Below are 22901 nucleotides of genomic sequence, written 5' to 3'. Positions count from 1 at the left end.
ATTCACACAGAAAATAGCTTATTTGTACCTACATTATACTGAAAATACTTTTTCAACGATTATCCCCGAAGCCCCCTCAAGCCTGAGGGGTACAGTACTTAATTGGACAGAATACTAAAGGCACGCATCAGCCAGGCTAAATCCTACCCGTGGGGTGGACAGTCCTGGGCATCCTGTTTCTGCCCCACACAGCTTGGAAGACAAACAAGCGTTGCCCTATCTTCTGCCCAAACCGGTCCGACCCCAGGGAGGGAAGCTCTGGCCTCACTGAAACAATCCTTGAGTCCATCTGAAGACCCTTCTCCTCCAGTGACTTCGCTTGCAACCCCTGAGCACGACACGGGACAGTTCCAGCCCCCTCCGCCAGGGCAAACACCGGGCGTCTTAGAACAAAGTAACTCGCCGCTCCTCTGCAGGCCGACGCCCACGGGGACCAGGTCGGGAGGATACGGGACGTGAGCACCGGTGCGCCAGGCGGGTTCCAGCAATTTCGCTGGCCTGACGTCATCTTAGCGCACCATTATGGTGCCGTCCAGAAACCCCGACTCGGTTCTTTGAACCAAGGGTGGGAGAAGCGAACTGAGTGATGCTCTCCCGCCGAGCTCAGCGCTCCTTCGAACTGGAGGAGGCCGCACTCCGTCCCCCAGCTAAGCAAGGACGGAGCCCTGCGATGACTCGGCTCCTTCGCCAACGCGCTACCCGGCGTGCCTCGCGCCGCCGGCCGCCATGAGTCGGCGCCGCGGCCAGCGCGTTACCCACAGTGCCCTGCGCGGCGCCGGCGACGGACGTGGGGGAGGTGCAGGAGGAGGAAGCGGCGGCGACGCGGAGAGTCCCCGCGTCCACACGGCAGCCGGTCGCCCACCGGGCCCGCACCCGCAGCCGCAGCCGCAGCCGCAGCCCGCGTCTACGCGCCCTCGGTGGCCCGCAGCCTGCCGCGCCCCGCGGACTCGGCCGCAGCCCCCAGCGTCCCGGTCGCCTGAGTCACCGCCATGGCCGAGAGCGCGGAGAGCGGCGGCCCCCCGGGCGCGCAGGACGGTGCGGCCGACGGCGGCCCCGCCGAGCCCAAGATCATGAAGGTCACGGTGAAGACGCCGAAAGAGAAGGAGGAGTTCGCTGTGCCCGAGAACAGCTCGGTCCAGCAGGTGAGGTCCCGGCCGGGCAGCCGCCGAGTCGCCGGCGGGGAGGGAAGGGCGGCGTTGGGGAGGCCAGGCCGGGCGGCGGCGCCGCCAGGTTCCGCTGCGGGAGCTCTGCGGGGCCTGGACGGGCGGGCCGCGCGGCCTGGGCTGGGCTGCGCCGCAGCCGACGAGCTCCGGGCCTCGGGACCCTTCTCCTCACAAAGGAGCCGGGCGCTGCGGGGAAGCTGGGCGCGGGCGGCGCTCGGCCTTTGGCCGGGCTGGGTGGGGGTCATTGTTTTACCTGCTCGCGAGTCGGAGAGGTTTGGGGGTGAGAAGCACGTGAGGTTTAGTTCACGGCTTTGAATGCTGAAGTCTTTCCCACCTTTCAACCTTTTATATAAAAATTGTGACGCGGAATTGTTTTCAGTCACATTGTAATAGCTCACGCCTGAAGAGGAAAAGTAAATGACTTGATTCATAGGCGGCTTGCTGTTTCTGTTTCAATACAATCGTCATCGCTTAGCTGCAGTCATTGGATAGGTTTTTTGTTTGGTTTTAAGGGGGACGAGAACTATACCGGCCTGGGTATTAGTTGTTGCAACCGAACGCAAGGAAACAAACTTGGTGTTAGTGGGAAATCTTGCTAAACAAGTAATTGCTTTAAACTCTGTTCAGGAAAACACATTTTGCAACTAATTAAGAGCCTTGGTAGAATTTGTCAAATTTATCTTTTCAACACATTTTAGAGCACTTGAATTGTTGACAGTCTCAAACGTTGTGAACAGTTTTGTGTGAGGAAGCAGTTAACAACCACTGGAATGGACCTTCAAGTTCTCTGAACGTTTATCTCGTTCCAAAGGTGAAGTCGTTTTTTGTGAAGCTGGAGGGTGTGTGGCATCAGCCGAGAGAAACTCTTGTTGGCTGAATCATCATTTCTTGTTTGTTAACGCTATTAAAAAGTTTTAACATTTTTGTGTTTTTCAGCATGTCTGTGCATCACCCACAATTGACATTTTCCTGCATTTGCGGTTTTATGCGTCTCCTATTTCTAAAATACACTTCGAAGTTATAAATATCAACATTACCTGATAAGGCACATAAGCCGAGTGCATGTTAGTAACTTGAGAACAACTGTTTTGAAAAATTTATTCCACATAAATTTGAGGCGCAATGAGATGCATATGGTTTGCCTTCCCCAGTTTTCACAAATCCATCTACACCTGTGTCAGCACACAACTAGGTATAGCTTGTTAGAGTTGACTAGAAAGGTTTGGTCTCACCTTTTCTTTTCAAGTCACTTTTTGTCACTCCTGTGGGGACTTTTTTTCCCACCAGAGATTGAGTTTGCCTGTTCAGAAGTTCCCATAAGTAGAGTCACATAGTGCAATCTTTTGGGTAAGGCTCCTCCGCACCCCCCCACCTTTCCCTCACTCCGCTTATTTTTGAGACTCATCCTTGTGAGTGTTTGCACTTCTCCTACCCCACAGATTTGCATACTAGGCCCAGGCTCCAGTCTACCACTGAACCATGTCCCCAGCTCAGTACTGTGGTTTTCCATACCGTGAATGTACCAGTGAACTTACTGCCCGGGGTCATTTTTTCAGCTGGTTTGCAGTTCCTGTGGACAGCCTCAAATAAGTCATTTTGAGACTATATGCCTTTATCTGCATTAGAATAGTTCTGTTTAATTTTTGTTGTTGTTGTTGTTGGTTTTTTTGTTTATTTGGTTGGTTGGTTTTTCAAGACAGTTTTTCTGTGTAGCAGCCCTGGCTGTCCTGGAACTCTGTAGACCAGGCTGGCCTCAAGCTCATAGAGGTCCACCTGCCACTGCCTCCCTTGTGCTGCGATCAGAGGCCAGTGCAAACATGTCCTCCTTGTTTTTTTTGTTTTGTTTTGTTTTTAAAGACAGGATTTCATCATGTAGTCCCAGCTGCCCTGGAACTTGCCTTGGAGCTTGCTTTGTAGACGAGGCTGACTTCGAACTCACAGATTCATCTGCCTCTGCCCCTGCCTCTCAAGTGCCGGGATTAAAGATCTGCACCCTGGCCAGTTCTGTTTAGTTTTATAAGAAGCAATCAGCAGCCTATGGGTGTGTGTTTCTGTCTCTCTGTATCCTTGCTAATATTTGCTATGAACAGTTTTTTTTGTTTGTTTAATTGTAGCTGTTTAATGAATGTGTAGCTAATACTAAATCATGAAGCTCTTGAGTCTCAGACTCCATTTAGATTTCCATCATCCTGAAGCTTCCACTTTTTACTTCAGGAAATTAGAAATAATATTTTATAAATAGAAAAAATTATTTATATGAACATCTATAAGATTTTTTTGTAATAGTGGCACTAAAATTTTAAATTCCATGGAAGTTTATATTTTACTATGCTGTAACTAAAAATGACTTTAATGGATAAAAGCAAAGCTTTCTTGAAGTCACTTATTCTGATATTGGTTAATGTTTAAAGTTTTGTCTGTTTTCTATGGAAACAGAAAATATGATAAAAGTTGAAAGCTTACCTATGCACCACAAACTGAAAACACATCAAACTGCTGAGTGAGGAGAGTACACTTAGAAACGTGTACAAGAAAAAGATAGGTTTTGTTTTTTTTTACAGAATTTATTAATTTGATACTTGCTATACATTAAAGTTTGTCAATGAGCAATGTTTGATGGCAGTAGGATTTCCTTTAAAAATGCTTAGTAGTTAGTAATTGTGAAGTGACTGGGGTCACAGTGTTGGAGCGTGTGGTTCAGAAAATTCTTAACCTGTGAAAAGGAAAGAGGAAAAGAATGATCTTGGCTGTCCTGGAACTCAGATCTGTCTCCCTTTGCTCTGGAGTGCTGGGACTAAAGGTGTGTGCCATCACCTCCTGGCTGGCAAATCACATTAAAAAATGTGTTAGCACACAAAGTAATGGGTTTCGTTATTGTAGATGAAGTTTTCTCCAGTCCTGCCTGGCCCATGATCAGGACAAATCTCTCTCACCTGCCAGTCCCACAGTTGCTCAGACCCAACCAAGTAAACACACAGAGACTTATATATTACTTATAAATTGTATGGCCGTGGCAGGCTTCTTGTTATCTAATTCTTATATCTTAAATTAACCCATTTCTATTAATCTATACATTGCCACATGGCTCGTAGCTTACCTGTATCTTAACATCTTCTCATGGCGGCGACTGGCAGCATCTCTCTGCCTCAGCCTTCCACTTCCTAGAATTCTCTTCTCTGCTTGTCCCGTCTGTATATACTTCCTGCCTGGCTACTGACCAATCAGCATTTTATTTATACAGTGTGACATCCACAGCACATTATGGTAGGAAATCTCTCTTAAAATCTTTGTGTGTTGTATGTGAGAGAGAGGGGAAGGGAGAGTCTCAGGATTGTGGAGTGGAGGACCACTTCAGGTATCCATCTTTGCCTCCCCCTTGCTTTGTGATAGGGCTGTCTTGTTTGTTTCATAATCAAGGTTAGCTGTGACCGCTCTCCTGGGGCTTCCCTGTCTGTGGTAGCTCACTGTATGAGCCCTTTGATTTCAGGCCTGACTTGTTCTGAGGGTTTGTACTTAGGTCCTAATACTTACATTTGTGTGAACTGCTTGACCCACTGAGCCATCTCCCAGCTTCAGTACCCCATTTTCTGTTGAAAATCTCGGTGTATCTGTGAAGTGTAGGTTAACACATTATACTAAAATGGTATTTATATGACTGTTAGAATTAATTAGATGAATTATCTTAAACCTCCTCAGTAGTTTGTAAATTAAGTTGGTAATTTAAATCCCACATACACTTAGGGTTTCTCTGTGAAACAGCCCTGGCTGTCTTGGAACTCTCGTTGTAGACCATGCTGGCCTTGAACTCAGAAATCCACCTGCCTCTGCCTCCTGAGTACCGGGATGAAAGGCATGTGCCACCACACCCAGCTAATTTTTGTTTCTTTTTATTTAATTTTGGGAACAGGATCTCTGTTGACCAAGCTGGACTGGAACTCAGATCTGCCTGCCTCTGCCTCCTAAGTGCTAGGACAAGACGTGTACCACCAGGCCCAGCTTAATTCTTGATTTTTTTTGTGTGTGTGTATAATCAACAAATAGAAAGAAGATTTCTATAGTGCCATGTACAGTTGGCATTTAACCAATATTACTTGTTTTATATTTATATATATATAAAGCTTGAAATTTTACCCAAATTAGAGCAAGAACATTTTTTTTCATGGAGTCGCTAGAATGAATTGTGTAATGTTTAATTTGTTGTTTATGAGTAATTGGAACAGTTTATATTCCACAATGGTTTCATTAATAAGGATTCTTTATAACATAGATTTGTGTAGTGGCTTTGTGTATGAGACTTTTTCTACTACTTATGAGCTCTTACAGGCAGCTTTGAGAATTCCAGGATTCTTGGTCAAAAGGCAAGATAGAGGTGTGTGTGTTAGTGTAGAGAATGGAGGGGAGCTTGTGCATAACTTTTGAATGTGGGCCCTCTTTGATGAGGGAGATTACATACTTCTAGGTCATCACAAGTAACATGGATGTGAAGCTGTGCGGGGTATGGAATTCCCATGCTCATCTTAATGCTAAGAGCCGCATGTGGGTGTTGAGTTTGTAAACTTGTAGTTGTGCACTGAGTTAAGGTGTATTGTAGCTATGAAATATCAACCAGGTTTGGGGAATTTGGTATTTTTCAAAAACCTTAATAGACTTAAGAGGTAGTAAGTGTTAAAATAATATTTTGCACACATTACATTAAATAATGTGTAAATGTGAATCTGACTTCTTTCTGGTGCTGAGGATTGAACCCAGGGCCTTTTGTGCTATGTGCTCTACCACCATGCTATCCTCAGTCTCTAATTTCCTAGTGTGTCTGCTTGAATGTTTGAAACCATTTCTGTGGTTTCTGTTGTATTTTTCTGGACAACATCTTATCCAGAAGGTCGGGTTGAGCCAGTATCACAGGATATATATGTCCCCGAGACAATTGTGTGCTCTAATGATTACAAAGAACTGATGTAAAGATTATCATTAACAGATAACTAACTTTAACAGCATAATTTAAGATTTCAAAGCCGGGCGCCTTTAATCCCAGCACTTGGAACGTAGAGGCAGATGAATCTCTGTGAGTTCGAGGCCAGCCTGGTCTACAAATTGAGTTCCAGGACAGGCACCAAAGCTACACAGAGAAACCCTATCTCAAAACAATTTTTTTTTTTTTTTTCAGAGACTGTTCAATTGATTCCTTTAAGTTGTAATTGACATCTTTTTTAAAAGAACATTCATAGACTTTAAAGAGCATTCTTCTTCTTAGGCTTATGTAACACCTCCCTACCCCCCACCCTCACTCCTGAGAAACCCTATACTCTTCTTTGTTTTAGCTTTTGAAGCAGTTCTCCCTGTGGAGTCCAGGCAGCCTTCAGTCTGCTGTCTTCTGCCTCAGCCTCCCTAGCGCTGGGGTTAGGTTTTGTGCTGTGTCTGCCTTAGAGTGTTTTCGTGGGTCATCTGAATTGTAGTCTAGCAGGACTTTTAAAAAAGCATTTGTTTATTTGTGTGTGTGTGTGTGTGTGTGTGTGTGTGTGTGTGTTGATCAGAAGGTAATGTGTGGGTCCTAAGAATTGAAGTCATGGCGCCAGATATGATGGCAAATACCTTTACCTTCTGAACTATCTCAAAATTGCCCCAGGTATTTTCTATGTATTGCTCAGTAATATGCTACTCTATGAATGTGTACCACATTTGATTGCTTCATCACCTACCGGACATGTGAGTTTCTGTTTTGTGTTATGAATAATGTCTCTGTGAACACTTGACTTGTGTGCTGTTTTTGTAGACATATGGTTTCATTTTTCTTGGGTGTAGACCTAGAAGTAGAATTGCTGGATCACATGGTAACCGTATGTTTAAAGCTCTGGGTAATTGCCAAAGTATTTTCTAAACAGGCTGTTTCAATTACTAGTTTCTCATTGACACTTTCTATTGTCTGACTTTGATTAGAACTGTCCCAGTGGCTGTTGAGTGTCACTAAGATATTGTTTATTATTACTAATACTCTTTTAGGATGGCCATGTCATAGTAATTTTGTGATGTTGTAGGTTTTTTTGTTTTTGTTTGGTTTGGGGTTTTGTTTTGTTTTTCTAAGGCAGGGTCTCTGTGTTACTCTGGCTGTCCTGGACTCACTCTTTCCGTTGGCCTCAAACTCACAGAGAGCCGCCTGCTTCTGTTTCCCAAGTGCTGGGATTAAAGGTGTGCGCCACCACCGATGGGCTAGAGATATTGTGGGTTGTTTTTTTTTTTTTTTAACATCACAAATTATGTTTGGCAGATTTTGAGATTATGGGATATTTGCAACATGCAGAAAAAACCCAGCTGTCAACTGTTGAAGTGATTGACAAGATGGCTCAGAGGATAAAGGGGCTGTCATCAGTCCTGACAACCTGAAGCTTGAGTTACAGCTACTCATAGAGGAAGGAGAGAACTGATGTCAGAAGTTGTCTTCTGATTTCCATTGTGCATCTTGTCCTGTGTGTCCTCTCCCCACAACAGTGTGAATATAAACACAATTTCAAACAGTGAAGAGAAAAAACCCTCTTTAAAAAAAATATATGTTTATGGGCGTTTTGCCTGCGTTTACATTGTTAGACCACGTGTGCCTGGTGCCTGTGGAGGCCAGAAAAGGGTGTTCGATCATCTGAGACTGGAGTTACAGATGGTTGGGAGCCACTGTGCCGATGCTGACAACCCATTTTCCCTGTAAAACAGCTTGCTCTGGCCTGCTTCCTACTCTTTGTTGGCTTCCGCCAATCCTTGGAATTGCAGAACAAAGATCGGTTTCTCAAAGTATCTCTGATTGCCCAGGCTAGATTGGGGTCCCCTGTTGCATTTTCTCACAATGTCATTAACGTGTGTGTGTGTGTGTGTGTGTGTGTGTGTGTGTGTGTGTGTGTGTAGTTATGATTAATGCTTCTCTGCTAGGAAAGGGCTGTGAATGTTATTTTTCTGTCCCCTAGAACCAGGTGCATAGTATAGACTCCATAAACATTGTGTTTGTGGATGAATTTGGAATTTCGCAGTAATGTGTATTTAATACTAAGTACCCACTGTGGAACTGAGTAAAGCATAAACAAATGGCAACTGTCCCTTGGAAACCTCATCTTAAGCTTCTCTCCCTTAATTAACCAATCCTCCTAGCTCCGAACTCTTTTCCTTTGAAATGGGGGTCTCTCTAAGTACCCCTTGTTGTGACTCACTGTTGACCAGGCTGGTCTCCAAACTCACAGAGATCTGCCTGCCTCTGTGTCTCAAGTCCTGGGATTAAAGGCGTGTACCACCATACCTGGCCCAGATCAACTCTTAAAAATATTTTTTAAACTTATTTTACATGTGAGCTGGGCTTGGATAGCAATGTTTTCCACATCTGAGCCGTCTCAGTGGCTCCTTATTTCTCAGCTGAAGAGATCTTCCGGCTCATAGACAATGATTTTAGTATTCGCCTCTTTATATCAAAGATGGTTTGTAGGGGCTGGAGAGATGGCTCAGTGGTTAAGAGCACTTGCTGCTCTTTCATAGGACCTGGATTCAATTTTCAGCACCCACATGGCAGCTAACAACTGTCTGTAACTCAACAGACATATATGCAATATGCATGAAATAAATACATTATATTTTAAAGAAGATGGTTTGTAACTGATGAGAACTTTTTTTTTTTTTTTTTTGGAGCTGAGGATCAAACCCAGGGCCTTGCGCTTGCTTGGCAAACGCTCTACCATTCAACTAAATCCCCAACCCAATGATAACTATTTTATTACATTTGTCTTTTGTATGTGTGGGCCTTTGCACCAGAACAGGGCGCATACATGGAAGTCAGACAACCTGTGGGAAGTGCTTCTGTCCTTTTCCACTATGTCAGTCCTGTTGATTGAGCTTGGGTCATCCGGCGTGGCTTCGAGCACTTGCTGAGCCATCTCACTGAACCCTGGTACATTTTCAGATGTGTGGAGAAATTCAGTTTTTGCAGAGTCCATGTTAAGCTGGTAAATGATTTAGTCAATAAGTTCTCCAGGAAAAACAGCACAGATTTGGAATGTTTACTTGTTCATATGTAGTATGTATTCTCACAATGGTAGATTTCAAGCCACCAGTATTAAACTGTTTCAAAAATTCCTAAAAATTAAGAAACTAATATATTACTTAAGTGGGTTCCTTAGAGGTTAGCAACTATGGCAGGGCAATTCCTGTCTGCCTTTGTACTGTATATGGCTGGTTCCTTTCACAGCCGACCAGTCTTGTCTCTAGAACAAAATAGACTTTGTGTAGCCCTTTGCGGAAACTGCAAGCTTCAGCAGCTTGTTACAATGCTCACTGGAAATATTTTACTATGTAACAGTGTGGTCTAGGAGAAATGGTGAGGGGATTGGAATGGGGACTTAGCCGTTAAGAGGTCTGTGGGCTGCTCTTGCAGAGGACCAGGATTAACCTCATGGTGGCTTACAACCTTCTGTAACTAGTCTCAAAGGACCCTCTTCTGGCCTCTACAGGCACCAGGTACACGTGATACACAGACATACATGCAGACAAAACACAATACACATAAAATAAAAACAAATAGTTCTTTAAAAGAACAGTGTAAAGAACAAATGTAATTTTCTTAACAAGCAATAAAGCTGAATTTTTAAAATTTGTTAAGGTTAAAAAGTTTTTTGTTTTAGCTTTTTTAAATTTTAAATTGTGCAAATACATGTGTGCATGCATGTGGATAGGTGTGTAGTGTGTGCACATGAGTGAGGGGGCCAGGGGTGTCCGAGCTGGAGTCACAGGTAGTTGTGAGCTACCTAATAGGGATCCTTTACAAGAGCACTCCACTCTCAGCCGTTTGGCCTCTCTGAGCCCATGTTTGCTGTCCTCACTGTCTGACAGTAAAGTAAGCTGTTGCGGAGCTATCAGTACTGTCCTTTTTCGGGACAATTCTCCTGCAGAATTGAAGCTTGTAGCCAGTACACACTCCTTCCCTCCATCCCAACAGCTGGCAGCCACTCAGTCACTAGCTCTTTCGTCCCTAACACTGGCTTTTACAAATGTTGCTCGTAACAGTCATGTCCTCCTTGATTATTCCAGGCAGTCCAAAGCATAATTCATTCTTCTCAAGACTTCCCAACATTATGTTGATAATATTAACTGCCTTGATATTTTTTTGATTACTGTGATTTAAAAAAAAAAAAAAAGGCTGGGGCTGAAGAGATGGCTCAGAGGTTAAGAGCACTGAATGCTCTTCCAGAGGTCCTGAGTTCAATTCCCAGCACCCATATGGTGGCTCACAACCATCTGTAATAAGATCTGGCTCCCTCTTCTGTATACATAATAAATAAATAAATCTTTAAAAAATAAAAAGCTGACAGTAGCACCTTAGAGAAGGGAGGGTTAATTTTGGCCCCCTTTTACAGGACAGTCCATCATGGAGGGAAGGACAGTGCAGGAGAGTGAAGTAGCTACACACCGTATGACAGGCACTGGTGGTCTGCGTGCTTCCTTCCCTTTATTCAGCCCAGGATCCCAGCATGGAATGCTGCCGTCAAATTTTGGGGATAGGATTTTCTACCTTAACTAGCCAGTCTAGAAACTCCTTTCAGAGTCATGCAGAAGTTTGTATCCTAGTCTGTTGTCGTCCTATCAGGGTGACAGTACTAACCCTTTTAAGAATGAAGGCACAGTTTGCAAATTCCTTGTCTGGAATGGTTGAGATCAGAAGTATTTCAGATTGTGCATGTGTGTTTTTTTTGGGGTTCCCCCCCCCCCCCCCCCGAGACAGGGTTTCTCTGTGTAGCTTTGCGCCTTTCCTGGAACTCGCTTTGGAGACCAGGCTGGCCTCGAACTCACAGAGATCCACCTGCCTCTGCCTCCTAAGTGCTGGGTGTTTTTTGTTTTTCTTCAGAGGAGTGTGTGTGCACACACACACACATGTATGGTATGCCAAGGCACGTGTATGTGGAGGTCAAGGGACAACTTTAGAGACACAGTTCTCTCCTTCCATTGTGAGTTCTAGGAACTGAACTCAGGTCTTCAGGCTTGCATGATCCGTGCTTCTGCTCCTGAGCCCTGTCCCCAGCCACAGGAGTTAACTTCAGTTAGTTGGAATTGGTTGTTTTACTTTCTTCACTTTCTTTAAAAACAGAAGTTTTCCTTTCCCTCATCCCCAGACAGGGCTTCTCTGTGTAGCCCTGGCTGTCCTGGAACTTGCTCTCTAGAGCAGGCTAACCTCGAACTTAGAGATCCATCTGCCTCCCGAGTGCTGGGATTAGAGACATGCTACACCACAGCCTGACAATGAGGGTTTTTTAAATTATGTATGTGGGAGGGTGAACATGGGAGGGTGCCCACAGAGGATATCTGATTCCCCTGGAGCTGGAGCTGCAGCCAGTTGTGAGCTGTTGGTGAGAGTGCTGAGAACTGCACTCTGGTCCTTTTAACCACTGTGACATCTCATCAGCCCACATTTAAGCTTTTTTTACTGAGAGCTAAGTCATGAGAGTCAGCCAATGCAGTTTCCCTTTGAGAAGAATGCAAACAATGCTCTTAGCAGCTGCACCCATCACCATTTTCTGACTGTCAGCATGAAGTGCTGTGAACCTACACTTCAAACCAAGAGGCCCAGTGAGGTGGGAACCTGTTGTCTGTGACAATAAATTGTTAACAGTCCTTACTTTGAGAGGCGATGACTTCACACGTGTCTGTCGGGACTGTGCTTTTAAAGTTAAGAAAAGCTGGCAAGAAACAAGCCAAGCTAAGACCAGGCATTCATAATTAAGACTAAGCCTCCATGTGTGATTTATTTGGGAGCTGGGTCCCCCCAAAAAGAAAAAACATTTTGTTGTTGTTTTTGAGATTTTGTTATAAACGCTGAGATGATATGCTACCAGAAAATAATGTATCTGTGCAGTAAAATGATAGTTCACCTAGGAATTGTGTATGTTTGTGCAGGTACATGTACATGTGTTAACATGCATGTGGAGGCTAGAGGCTGAGGTCCAGTCTCTCCTTTGTTGTTTGTGGGAGTCTGTACCTGTCAAAGGGTTCCTTGAGGGTGGGGCGCGGGGGGGGGGGGAGGAATGAGGAAATATTAGAAAGATAAAAGGAGACGAAAGAAAGACAGAGGCACAGGATAGTTTTGGGAGGGCCCTGGGTCAATACTCAGTCCCTCAAGGTTTATTCCAAAGGTTCTTTTAAACACTACCCAGGGGAGAGGCAAAAGACCTCCCCATTCAAGATCAAAGCACACCACACCGTACAGCTAAGTTAGGCCCTTCAAAACACCTGGTAACCACACCTGTGGCCAAATCATCCCATTATGCAGCCTTGCTGGGTAAAGCAAGCTCAGATTCTCTGACTTTTGAGTAAGTAAACTTTTTCCCAAGATGCTCTCTCTTACTCAACCTGGAGCTCTAGACAAAGACTATGTCCTCGAACTCCGAGTAGCCAAGGATGATGACCTTAACTTCTGGCCCTCCTGCTTTGACCTCTTGAGTGCTGGGATTGGAAGTAGTGTACCCAGTGGTGCTAAGTTTTCAATGTAGGGCCTAGTACATGCAGATGTTAGGCAAGCACTCTGCTGAACCATATCCCCAGTCCCACGCTTCTCTTTAGAAAACAGATTTACGCCGGGCAGTGGTGGCGCACACCTTTAGTCCCAGCACTCGGCAGGCGGATCTCTGTGAGTTCAAGCCCAGCCTGTTCTACAGAACGAGATCCAGGAAAGGTATGCAAAGCTACACAGAGAAACCTTGACTCAAAAAAAAAAAAAAAAAAAAAAAGAAAAGGAAAGGAAAGAAAGAGAACAGATTTACCCCTTGTGCCCTTTCTTCAATTTTATATAAATGAAACCAGAGTTTATCTTCATTTGTAATTGATTTTTTTTGAGATATCCATGATATCTTATGGCTGCTGTTCATTTGTCCTTGAATACTGTATTCTACTAAATAAATGTGCAACTGGGGCACATATAGTTGTTTTCACTATTTGGTTAATGCACGTAATAGTGTTTAGAACGTCCTTGATGTAACTTGGTGAAACCATGAACACAGAGCCTATTAGATGAATAGTGGAACTGTAAGGTCTTAGTAATCAAACCCAGTGTCTACCATGAAACGTCTTTATGAAACCGACTCACTTATACTTGAGCCTGAAGTTTATGTGGTGTCCACTTACTGCACATGCTTTGCAAACCCTATGTTATTTAGTGATGGTCTCTGGTTGTAATTTATAGTTGCCTGATTGTGGACAAGGAAGAGCACCTTTTCCTACCATGGAGGGTCCTTTTCGCCACTCTTGGTTTGGGTTGTGTTTCTTGCTAATTTATAGGACATTTTTATGGAATCTGAGTTTGTGCTCTCTGTTGGTTATTTTCTAAAAGATTTATTGTTATTAATTTGTGTGTGTGTGTGTGTGTGTGTGTGTGTGTGTGTGTGTGTACACCATGTGCATGCTGATGATGATGGAAGCCAGGACAGAGTGCTGGATCCTCTGGAACCAGAGTTAAAGATGGTTGTGAGGAACCACACTCAGACCCTCTGTCAGAGCATCAGATGCTCTTCACAGCCCTCTGCTGGTTGTCATTGTGGTGGCTGTTCTGACTTTCTTTTTCTGTTTTTATATACTATGGAGATTTCTCCATGAATTTTATAAATTGTTCAAATCAGGAAATACTTGCTACTTCTAGAATAATGCATAGATCCTAGAAGTCTTGAGCTCTATGTACCCTGGATTTCCTGTTCCCTCTCTTGGTCCCTGTCAAATGACCCAAGATGTATAAGGGCTTTGTAAAACTGGCTTTAAGAGTTGTCTGAGGTTGGGGATTTAGCTCAGTGGTAGAGTGCTTGCCTAGCAAGCACAAGGCCCTGGGTTCGATCCTCAGCTCAAAAAAAAAAAAAAAAAGTTGTCTGTACAGTTTTTCATTTTTATTCCTTCATCCAGGGTCATTTTCTTGTGCCCGAAGGAGCCTGTTACATTTTCTAACCTGTTTGCCTGCTAGGCATCACATTCTTTGTTTATGTGAGTATGAAAAAGATCCCGTGGTTATTTGTTGTTGTTTTTTTGTTTTTTACATTTCAGTTTAATTTTGAGGAAATTTTACTGAATATAAAACTCTAGGTCACTAGTTCTTTCTCTTAAAAAAAAAAAAAAAAAAAGTTTAGCCGGGCAGTGTAACAGGAATATTAAAAGTTCTTATTAATGAAATCAAACCTGAGACCAGCTATTGGGGTGAATGCTGGAAGATCAGAGAAGCAGAACAAGCCACCGTTTTCTCACCTCACCAGTTCCTCAGCTTCTCTTGTTTCCTCAGACTGGAAGCTTCTGTGTTCTCATTCCAATGGCTCTCAGCTGGACTGTGTTGCTCCAAAGCCTGAACGCTTAACCAACCAGATGCTTAACTAACTACATGCTTTTTCCCCCTAGTTCCTGGTCCTCATGCCTTATATACCTTTTTCTTTCTGCCCCCACTCCCTGGGATTAAAGGCGTGGGTCACCATGCTTAGCTGTTTCTAAAGTGGCCTTGAACTCAGAGATCTAACTAGCTCTGCCTCCCAAGTGCTGGGATTAAAGGTGTGTACCACCACCGCCCAACTTCTGTTATGGCTTGCTCTTCCCATTTTCTAGCCACCATTTCTGGCTCTGTTCTAGTAGCTGGCTGTTCTCTGACCCCAGATATGTTTATTTCGGGGAACATACAATATTTCAGGGAACACAATACCCACCACATTTCCCCTGTTTTTGTCTAAAATTTAAAAAAGTTTGTAACTAATACAAGAAAAATCATATCTAATAAGTATATACAATATACAGTCAAGAATTACATTAACAATGTCTAGTCCATTAACATTTGACAGATTCAGGTGAAAAACTCCATTATATATATTAACAATGTCCAGTCTAGTAACATTTGATAAACTCAGACAAAATTTTCATTATTTATGCTATTTAAAACAATTCCTTTTTAAAAGTAGATTCAATAATTGACCTTTTATCTGATCATAGCCATATTCTTTTTTTCATAATAGATTCAATAATCTACCTTTTGTCATTTTTATATTTTTCCCTTTTTCTTTTTCGTGTAGATTCAATGATCTACGCATTTATCCTATTATTTCTTCATCATTTTTCCTCAGAGTAGATTCAGTGATCTACCTCATATCTATAGTCTCCTTTTTCCTTTTCTCTTTTAAACAAAACCTCTGAATCTAATCTTTATGTTCAGCTTTTTTCCTAACCATTAACAATTAACAACTTGTAACCAATCATCATAAACAATGACAATATCCAAAACTCATTAAACGACCAAAAACTTCCCATCCCACTTTTTGGGGATGTGGGCGTCATCCTCTTAAAATTACTTCCATCTTTAGAGGATCCTGAAAAGAAAATTTTTGGGTTAATTGTCAAGTCCTGTAGCATTTGTCCGGCCGCTGCATAGTGAGAAAGTGCAGGGCTTGTTTCAAGTCCTTGTTCAGGTAGTCTGTCAGGCTGGATCATCTCAGCCAGTCATCTCGAAATTGTCCTGAGCAGTTTGTAGTCCAGAGTCAATCTTTCCATGGTGTTAATGGCTTTACCATAGTCCATGTGAATTCATCTTTGTAGGGTCCCATCATCCTTTTGAAGATTTCAAAGTCACTGTTAGGTATGGTCATGGTTCTCTGAAGACTTCTTTTTTGGTGCTTCCTCTGTGGTTTGGAGTAATCACAGTCTCATGTCTGTCTGTCTTTCGGAACCATGAATGTTCTTCCCTAGAAGAGAATATCTTCACAGCAATTTCTCCCCACCATTTGTCTTGCCAAACTTTTCCAAACTGACCTTTGCCGATGCTTTCTTGTATCACACTGGTCCTGGCAATTCTCTGAAAAAGCAGCAGTAAATTCTTTGTTCCAGGTAGCAGCATCACCAAAGTCACCAACACGATGAGAAGCAGCCAGCAACTCGAAGCAGCAGCCACTGCCTCCATGGTCCCACCGACACTGTTTGTGTCTCTGCCCCGGCCGAAGCTTCTCCTAGGCTGGCCTCAACTCGGGATCCTCCTGCCTCTGCCTTCTTCAGTAAATCCTACCAGCATGCGCCACCACAACCGGCCGAGTGTAGCTCGGGCCTGAGCTAGGGCTCACAAGGCCACAGGCAAGAGGCTTTGTCATGAATTCGTGCCTCGAACGTTGGGCGCCAGATGTAACAGGAATATTAAAAGTTCTTATTAATGAAATCAAACCTGAGACCAGCTATTGGGGTGAATGCTGGAAGATCAGAGAAGCAGAACAAGCCACAGTAGTGGTGGCACACGCCTTTAATCCCAGCACTCAGGAGGGAGAGTTAGGCGGATCTCTGTGAGTTCGAGGCCAGCCTGGGCTACTAAGTGAGTTCCAGGAAAGGCGCAAAGCTACACAGAGAAACCCTGTCTCGAGGGGGAAAAAAAAAAAAGTTTATAATTAAATTCAAGTAGGTGGAGACTAGGAGGTAATATTGCTCAGTCATAGAGAACTTGCCTGGCTTGCAGAGGGTCCTGGACTTGATCAGTGAGTTGGAGTCACATAGTAGGTCCCTTTTCTGTTTGTCAGCTTTTACTTAGTGATATACATCTAAAGTTTCTCCATATTCTTTCATGACCTCACTTCTTTTAGAGCTCATGTCTTTTAGTGCTGAATATTTTATTATCTGAATGCACCACAGTTTATCTACTAAAGAACATCTTGGTTACTTCCAAATTTTGGCAATTATGAATGAGGCCTTTGAAGATAAGATGTACATGAAGGTTTTAATATGAATACCTTTCAGTTCTTTGGGATAAATATAAAGGAGTGGTTGCTGAATTTCATGTTGAGTGTATATTTGGTTTCCTAAGAAACAGCTAGGCCACCTTCTTCTTGCAGTGGCTCTTCATCCTGTGTCCTCACCTTGGCGAAGGCCTCTCTCACTGTGGCTGCTCCTAGCCTTGCCATCATTTGGTGGAATTAATATTCTGAATTTTGACTGTTTTAATGTATCTCTGTTGCTTATCTCTCTGCTTTAGTTCTACATCTTCTGGGTGTGATGGGAGAGCATCTTTCATGCTAATTTGTCATCTGTATATCTCTGGTGAAGTGCCTGCTTTGGCCCGTTTTAAAATTGGCTTGTTATTGTCGAGTTTTATGAGTTCTTAGTATATTTGGGCAATAGCTGTTTATCAAAATATACCTTTTGCAAATATTTTTGTCTCTTCTGTTGTTCATCTTCTAATCCATCCACCACCACCCCCCCCCAAGACAGGGTTTCTCTGTGTAGCCCTGGCTATCCTGGAACTCACTCTGTAGACCAGGCTGGCCTCAGACTCACACTCAAGAGATCCACCTGCCTCTGCCTCCTGAGTGGTGGGAATAAAGGCGTGCGCCACCACCTCCTGGCTCTTCTAATTTTTTGAAAGATGTTTTTAAGTTGTGTCCAGTTGTGCTTTTAAATGGCCGGAGACTGATAAGAACTTCCTTCTCTTTTCTTTCTTTCCGTCCTTCCAACTTCTTGCATTGGCAAGGACCCTGAAGACCAGATGTCCTCAGTTGACACACTCCACTTTATTACTGATTTTAGAGGGAACCACCCATTGGTTCACAGTTAAATCTGTGTTTGCCATTATTGTGTAGGGACACTTCCGTCTAGTCTAAGATGTATGGGGCTTTTTTGGGTTGTTTTTCCCCCCCTTCGGGACAGGGTTTCTCTGAAGATACCCCCCCCCAAAAAAAAAAAAAAAAAAAAAAAAAAAAAAAAAGCCTCTTAATTTGCTGAGTGTTGCTGTGAAGTGATGCTGTCAAATGCCTTTCCGGCACTGATTGTGTGGCTCCTCTTCTTCTTCTTCATCTGTTATTCCAGTGAGCTATCTGACCTTTTCTCCACATGGGACCCCCCCCCCCCCTTTATAGACTTAAGTTCAATTGGTCACTTAGACTTTTTAAAAGTAACATTTTTTTAGTCTTTGATAAATTTTGTGTGACTATATGTAATTTGATCATGTTCATCTACTATTACCTTCCTACAGCTCCCCCTAGTGCCCACATAGCTGGATTAGGTCTGATGGTGTTAGTCTGTCTGCTCAGGAGAAATGCTGGTTTTCTTCACTACCTTTACTAGTTTTTGTCCCTAGTAATAAGGGCTTTGTGAAATAAGCTGAGAAATGTTCCTCCTGTTTTCATAGGAGATTGACTGTTTTTCTAGGTTTTATCTTTCAGGAGATTGGGGGGTCTTGGGAATAGCTCATTTGCAAACATGAGGACCTGAGTTTGACCCCCGTGTGTTCATACACCACGTTCACACACAAGGAAAGTGGGCAGTGAGCATGTGGAAAAGGTGCATAGCACCATTTGTGTCATCAGGAGACTGCACATCAAAACTGCACAACATCTAGGAGAGCTGTGGAAAAGCCTGGTAATCAAAACTGTTGGTGGGGCTGTGGGAATGTTGGAATCCTATGAAGCTAGGATTGTAAAATGGACAGCAGCAATCACAAAAGAGATTCTGACTATAGAGATGAAGTACAGACACATACTACATGAATAAATTGTTGATGCAGAGCACAAATGTCACTTCAAAGGGAATGAGTTTATTGAACCAAATATGAATTGACCAGGACCCAGGGACATGTATAGAGGTTAGCTTGAAAGGCATGTTCTACTGTGAAGGTGGTTACAAGAGATTTCATTACAAAATACAATATTTTTGCCAGATGCATTGGTGAAGATCACAGGTAGGTTGTAGCACAAATCTTAAAAAGTCTTATTAATAAAAACAAACTCAGAGCCAGGTATGGGGTGAACGCTGAAAGATGAAGCAGAACAATCCACAGCCACCTCACCTCTCCAGTTCCTCAGCTGATCCTGTTTCCTCAGACTGGAAACCTCTGTGTTAACCAGCCCTAGCTCCTGGTCCTCATGCCTTAAATGCCTTTCTGCTTACTGCCAACACTTCCTGGGATTAAAGGCGTGAGTCACCATGCCAACTGATTCCAGTGTGGTTTTGAACTCACAGAGATCCAGAAGGATCTCAGCCTCTGGAATGCTAGGATTAAAGGCGTGTGTGCCACCATTTTCTGGCCTCTGTATCTAGTGGCCGTTCTGTTCTCTGACTCCAGATAAGTTTATTAGGGTGCACAATATTTTGAGGAACATAATATCACCACAGTAGGTGGGTATAGCAAAGAGGAAATTGCTATAGGTTTCGAATGCTGTATAATGGTTTCTTAGTTTTTGCATTGGATAAGCTAGTGGCTTATTAATACATTTTAAAGATTTTTTTGGTTCAAGGATATTAGGTCGGAAACAGAAGGGTATTCTGAGATTGACCCTTGTCATCATTGCAGTCTATTTCTGTCTACACTAAAGATCTTTGGATTACACACTTAAGTGGCCGAATTATATGGTGTGTGAGATAATATGTATTTGGAGACAGGGTCTCTCTGTAGACCAGGCTGGCTTCAAACTCAGAGATCTGCCTGCCTCTTCTTCCCAAGTGCTGGGATTAAAGGCTTGCACCACCACGCCTGGTGAGTTATAACTCAGTAAAATTTAAAAGCATCCTTTTATGTTAGTGGGAATTTGAAGGCAAAGGTGGAAGCATGCCTTAGATCTAACATCTTACCTTCAAACACTATAAAATACTATATAAATGCATTTATTAATTGTGTGTGTGCACACTCATGTGTGCACCACATCCCACATGTAGAAGTCAAAGGCCGGTTCTCTGCTTCCACCATGTAGGTAGGTACCAGGGGTAGGTATCAGGTTGTTAGGCTTGGCAGCAAGCCTGTATACTCACTGACCCATCCTGCCAGCCCAGTGATTTTATTTTAGATTATTTACTTCAGAATGTGAGGGAGATCAAACTAAAAGGACTTCTGAGTTTAAGAATAAAACAGTTGATTTTGATCAGCTTTTCCATTTTATGTATTAAATACATTTTTAATCTATTATAATCTATAATAAAAGTTATGAATTTAATTAATAAATTTTATTTATTTTGTGTATGGTTTGTATAGGTTTGACCTTGGAATTGGATCTATGATCGAAACTCAGTGCAGCAATTTATTTATCATTGACACTTTTCAGGGCCATGTCTTTAACTCCTTTTCTCTGTTCTTGTGAATTAAGAGGATTGGCAAAAAAGTGGCCACCATTTACTGTGTTTGATGCTTGTATTTTAAGCATTGTGATTTAAGCCTTATACTAATATTTTCTTCATTATTTCTGATAACTACCAAAAAGAGGCGTTCCTAGTGGGTGGTTAAGTTGTGCTATTTCCGTGTACAGTGGTACAGAATATAGAATGGTATTTAGTTGGGGGGAGGGTTGCTTGCTTGTTTGTTTGTTGTTGTTTTTGTTTGGTTGGTTTTGGTTTTTTGAGATAGGGTTTCTCTGTGTAGCCCTGGTCGTCCTGGAACTCACTACATCCTGGCCTTGAACTCGCAGAGATCCCCCTGCATCTGCCTCCCAAGTGCTGGGACTAAAGGTATGTGCTGCCACCACCCAGCTTGTTTTTAAGTCAGTTGGAAATTGCTTAGCTGAAAAGATTATATATCACGTAGCCAGGTGTGGTGGTGCATACCTTTAATTGCTTGCAGAGGCTGTCAGATATTTGTGAGATCAAGGCTAGCCTGATCTACCTACACAATGAGTTCCAGGACAGTTTCCATCAACGGAAAAAAAAAAAAAAAAAAAATGTACCATATAGTTTCAAATGGGGGGGGGGGGAGGCTCAGATGAGAAAGTTCCAGAATATTTACTGTAGTACAATTTTGTGCATCTTTATGCTTTCTTGGCCTTTTTCAAAAGTGTGGCTGTGTGCATGAGTGGAGAAAGTAGGTTGTTGGGTGAGGTGATGATCAAGCCTGTGATGCCAGAACTGGGGAGGATGGCTGGGAGTTTGAGGTCACCCTCTGCTACAGAGTGACATATCCTGTCTCAGAACCACGCCAACCAAAGCCTTACAGTTACACACAGTGTTGGGACTTGGCTTGGGGGAAATGTCATTTATATGTGAATATAGAATACTGTCAATTTTTATGCTTCTCTGGTTTTCAGCCCTGGTTGATAACATGTGCTGGCTGTGTTGTTTTGTCTGTAGCCCTTACTTATATTCCCTGATCCTGGAGGATCTTCTAAGACCCAGGTACACAGACCGCTGAGCTTTCCTGTCTGAAATGATCTGAGATCGGAGACCTTTTGAGGGACAACAGGACACTCAAAGTTTCAGATTATTTTGGAACAGTTTTAAATTTGGGATATTTTGGATTAGAGTCACGTACTGATATTAAAGATGAGCTAGCTGCTTCCAGAAGCATTTCAGATAAGGAACACTCAGCCCTTTTCAGTGGATTCATGTTATTATAACAAAGCTTCTCTTTGTAGTAGCGCTGGATTGAGACCTACCACTGTGTAGTAGTGGGTAGAGTTGAAGTATCTCTTTAGATTTGAACTGTGGTGCTCTGAGGTAGTCTATTAATGTGGATTCCCAGTCCACTGTGAGGCTGTCTGAGATTAATAAAGCCTGTGTATTCGGTTATTTTAATAGAAACTTAACGGTGGTCAGGATAAGTACGTTTTTCTCTGTAGTGTCCTCTTTATCTGCATTTGCAGGCTATTCTGTTCTCTAGCAAGCAGTTCTCCATGTTTTCCTGATTTCTTTCTAGTCTTTCTTTTGGTTTTCTGTTTTGAAAATTCTTTGCCAACTGTTCTTTGTGTTTTCTCTGTTTATAGTTTGACTCTCTCATGAAAAGATTTTACTATTTAATCTTTGCCTTTCCGTGGTACTGCTCATTAATGTTGAAGGAGAGAAGTGGTTAGTATATTCAGTAAAAATGGCTGAGAATATGAGCTTGCTATGTGTACATTGGGACTAAAAATCAATGGGGTTGGAGATGGAGGTCCAGGAAACAGGGAAAGTTTAGCAAGAGCTAATTTGTGACACACACACACACACACACACACACACACACACACACACACACACACCGTCCTGTTGGCATAAGAAGAAGGAAACACACCACGTCTCTGTCTTGGGGCGCAGTGATCGCGTGTCTAAAGAACACACCTGGAGTAAGTCCTTTGTGTTAGAGACAGGACTGTTGGACACACAGATGGAGATGCAGTGCTTGTATTATAGGGCCTCTCCAGTCTGTATGGTGCTTCGCAAATACCTGGGATTAAAAATACATAATGTTATTTTGTCTCACTCAGTTCAAAGAAGAAATCTCTAAACGTTTCAAATCTCATACTGACCAACTTGTGTTGATATTTGCTGGAAAAATTTTAAAAGATCAAGATACTTTGAGTCAGCATGGAATTCACGATGGACTTACTGTTCACCTTGTCATCAAAACACAGAACAGGTATGTCTTCTAAAAATAACCAGTTTTTGCTTTAAGGGGCTTTCCTTATCATTAGTATTTAAATGGTTAAAGTATTTTTCTTTGTTTCTGTTTAGCAGAATGTTTAGCGGTGTGGCTCCGTGCCAGTATTAGTTCTGCCATGTTTGTTAGGTAAACGCTTTTGTGGAAAGGGTTGGGGTGCAAATCTAGGGCAACCCTCATTTGGAACTTTAGAAAATTCAACTGGCATTTTATAGAAATTTTTTGAGTTAGGTAACAACTTGGGTTTTTTTTGTTTTTTTTGTTGTTGTTGTTTTAGCTATTCTCTTTGCTTTGGGGAAGTTTTTAGACATGATTTTGGTAATATACTATCAGACTTCAGACCAATCATAATTTATTGTGTGATCAGTTTTTGAGAGAAACTTATTTTTGTATCGCTGTCACTC

The 22901-nt window shown here is 42.8% G+C and overlaps 1 protein-coding gene across 2 annotated transcripts in view; it reads left to right on the top strand.

Moving 5' to 3' along the window:
• Window positions 1–764: 764 nt before the first annotated feature.
• Ubqln1 (ubiquilin 1) overlaps window positions 765–22901 on the top strand; it is a 41179-nt gene continuing 19042 nt past the window's right edge. For both annotated transcript variants that reach the window (XM_036187066.1, XM_036187065.1), the window contains exons 1-2: window positions 765–1142; window positions 22325–22476. In XM_036187066.1, the coding sequence (XP_036042959.1) occupies window positions 990–1142; window positions 22325–22476 (305 nt within the window). In that variant the 5' untranslated portion in view covers window positions 765–989. The remainder of the gene's footprint in view (window positions 1143–22324; window positions 22477–22901) is intronic.

This window comes from Onychomys torridus, chromosome 5 (assembly GCF_903995425.1).
Source record: "Onychomys torridus chromosome 5, mOncTor1.1, whole genome shotgun sequence".
Lineage (NCBI taxonomy): Eukaryota > Metazoa > Chordata > Mammalia > Rodentia > Cricetidae > Onychomys > Onychomys torridus.
The sequence above is the reverse complement of the archived record's forward strand: the minus strand, read 5'-3'. Positions and strand labels throughout refer to the sequence as shown.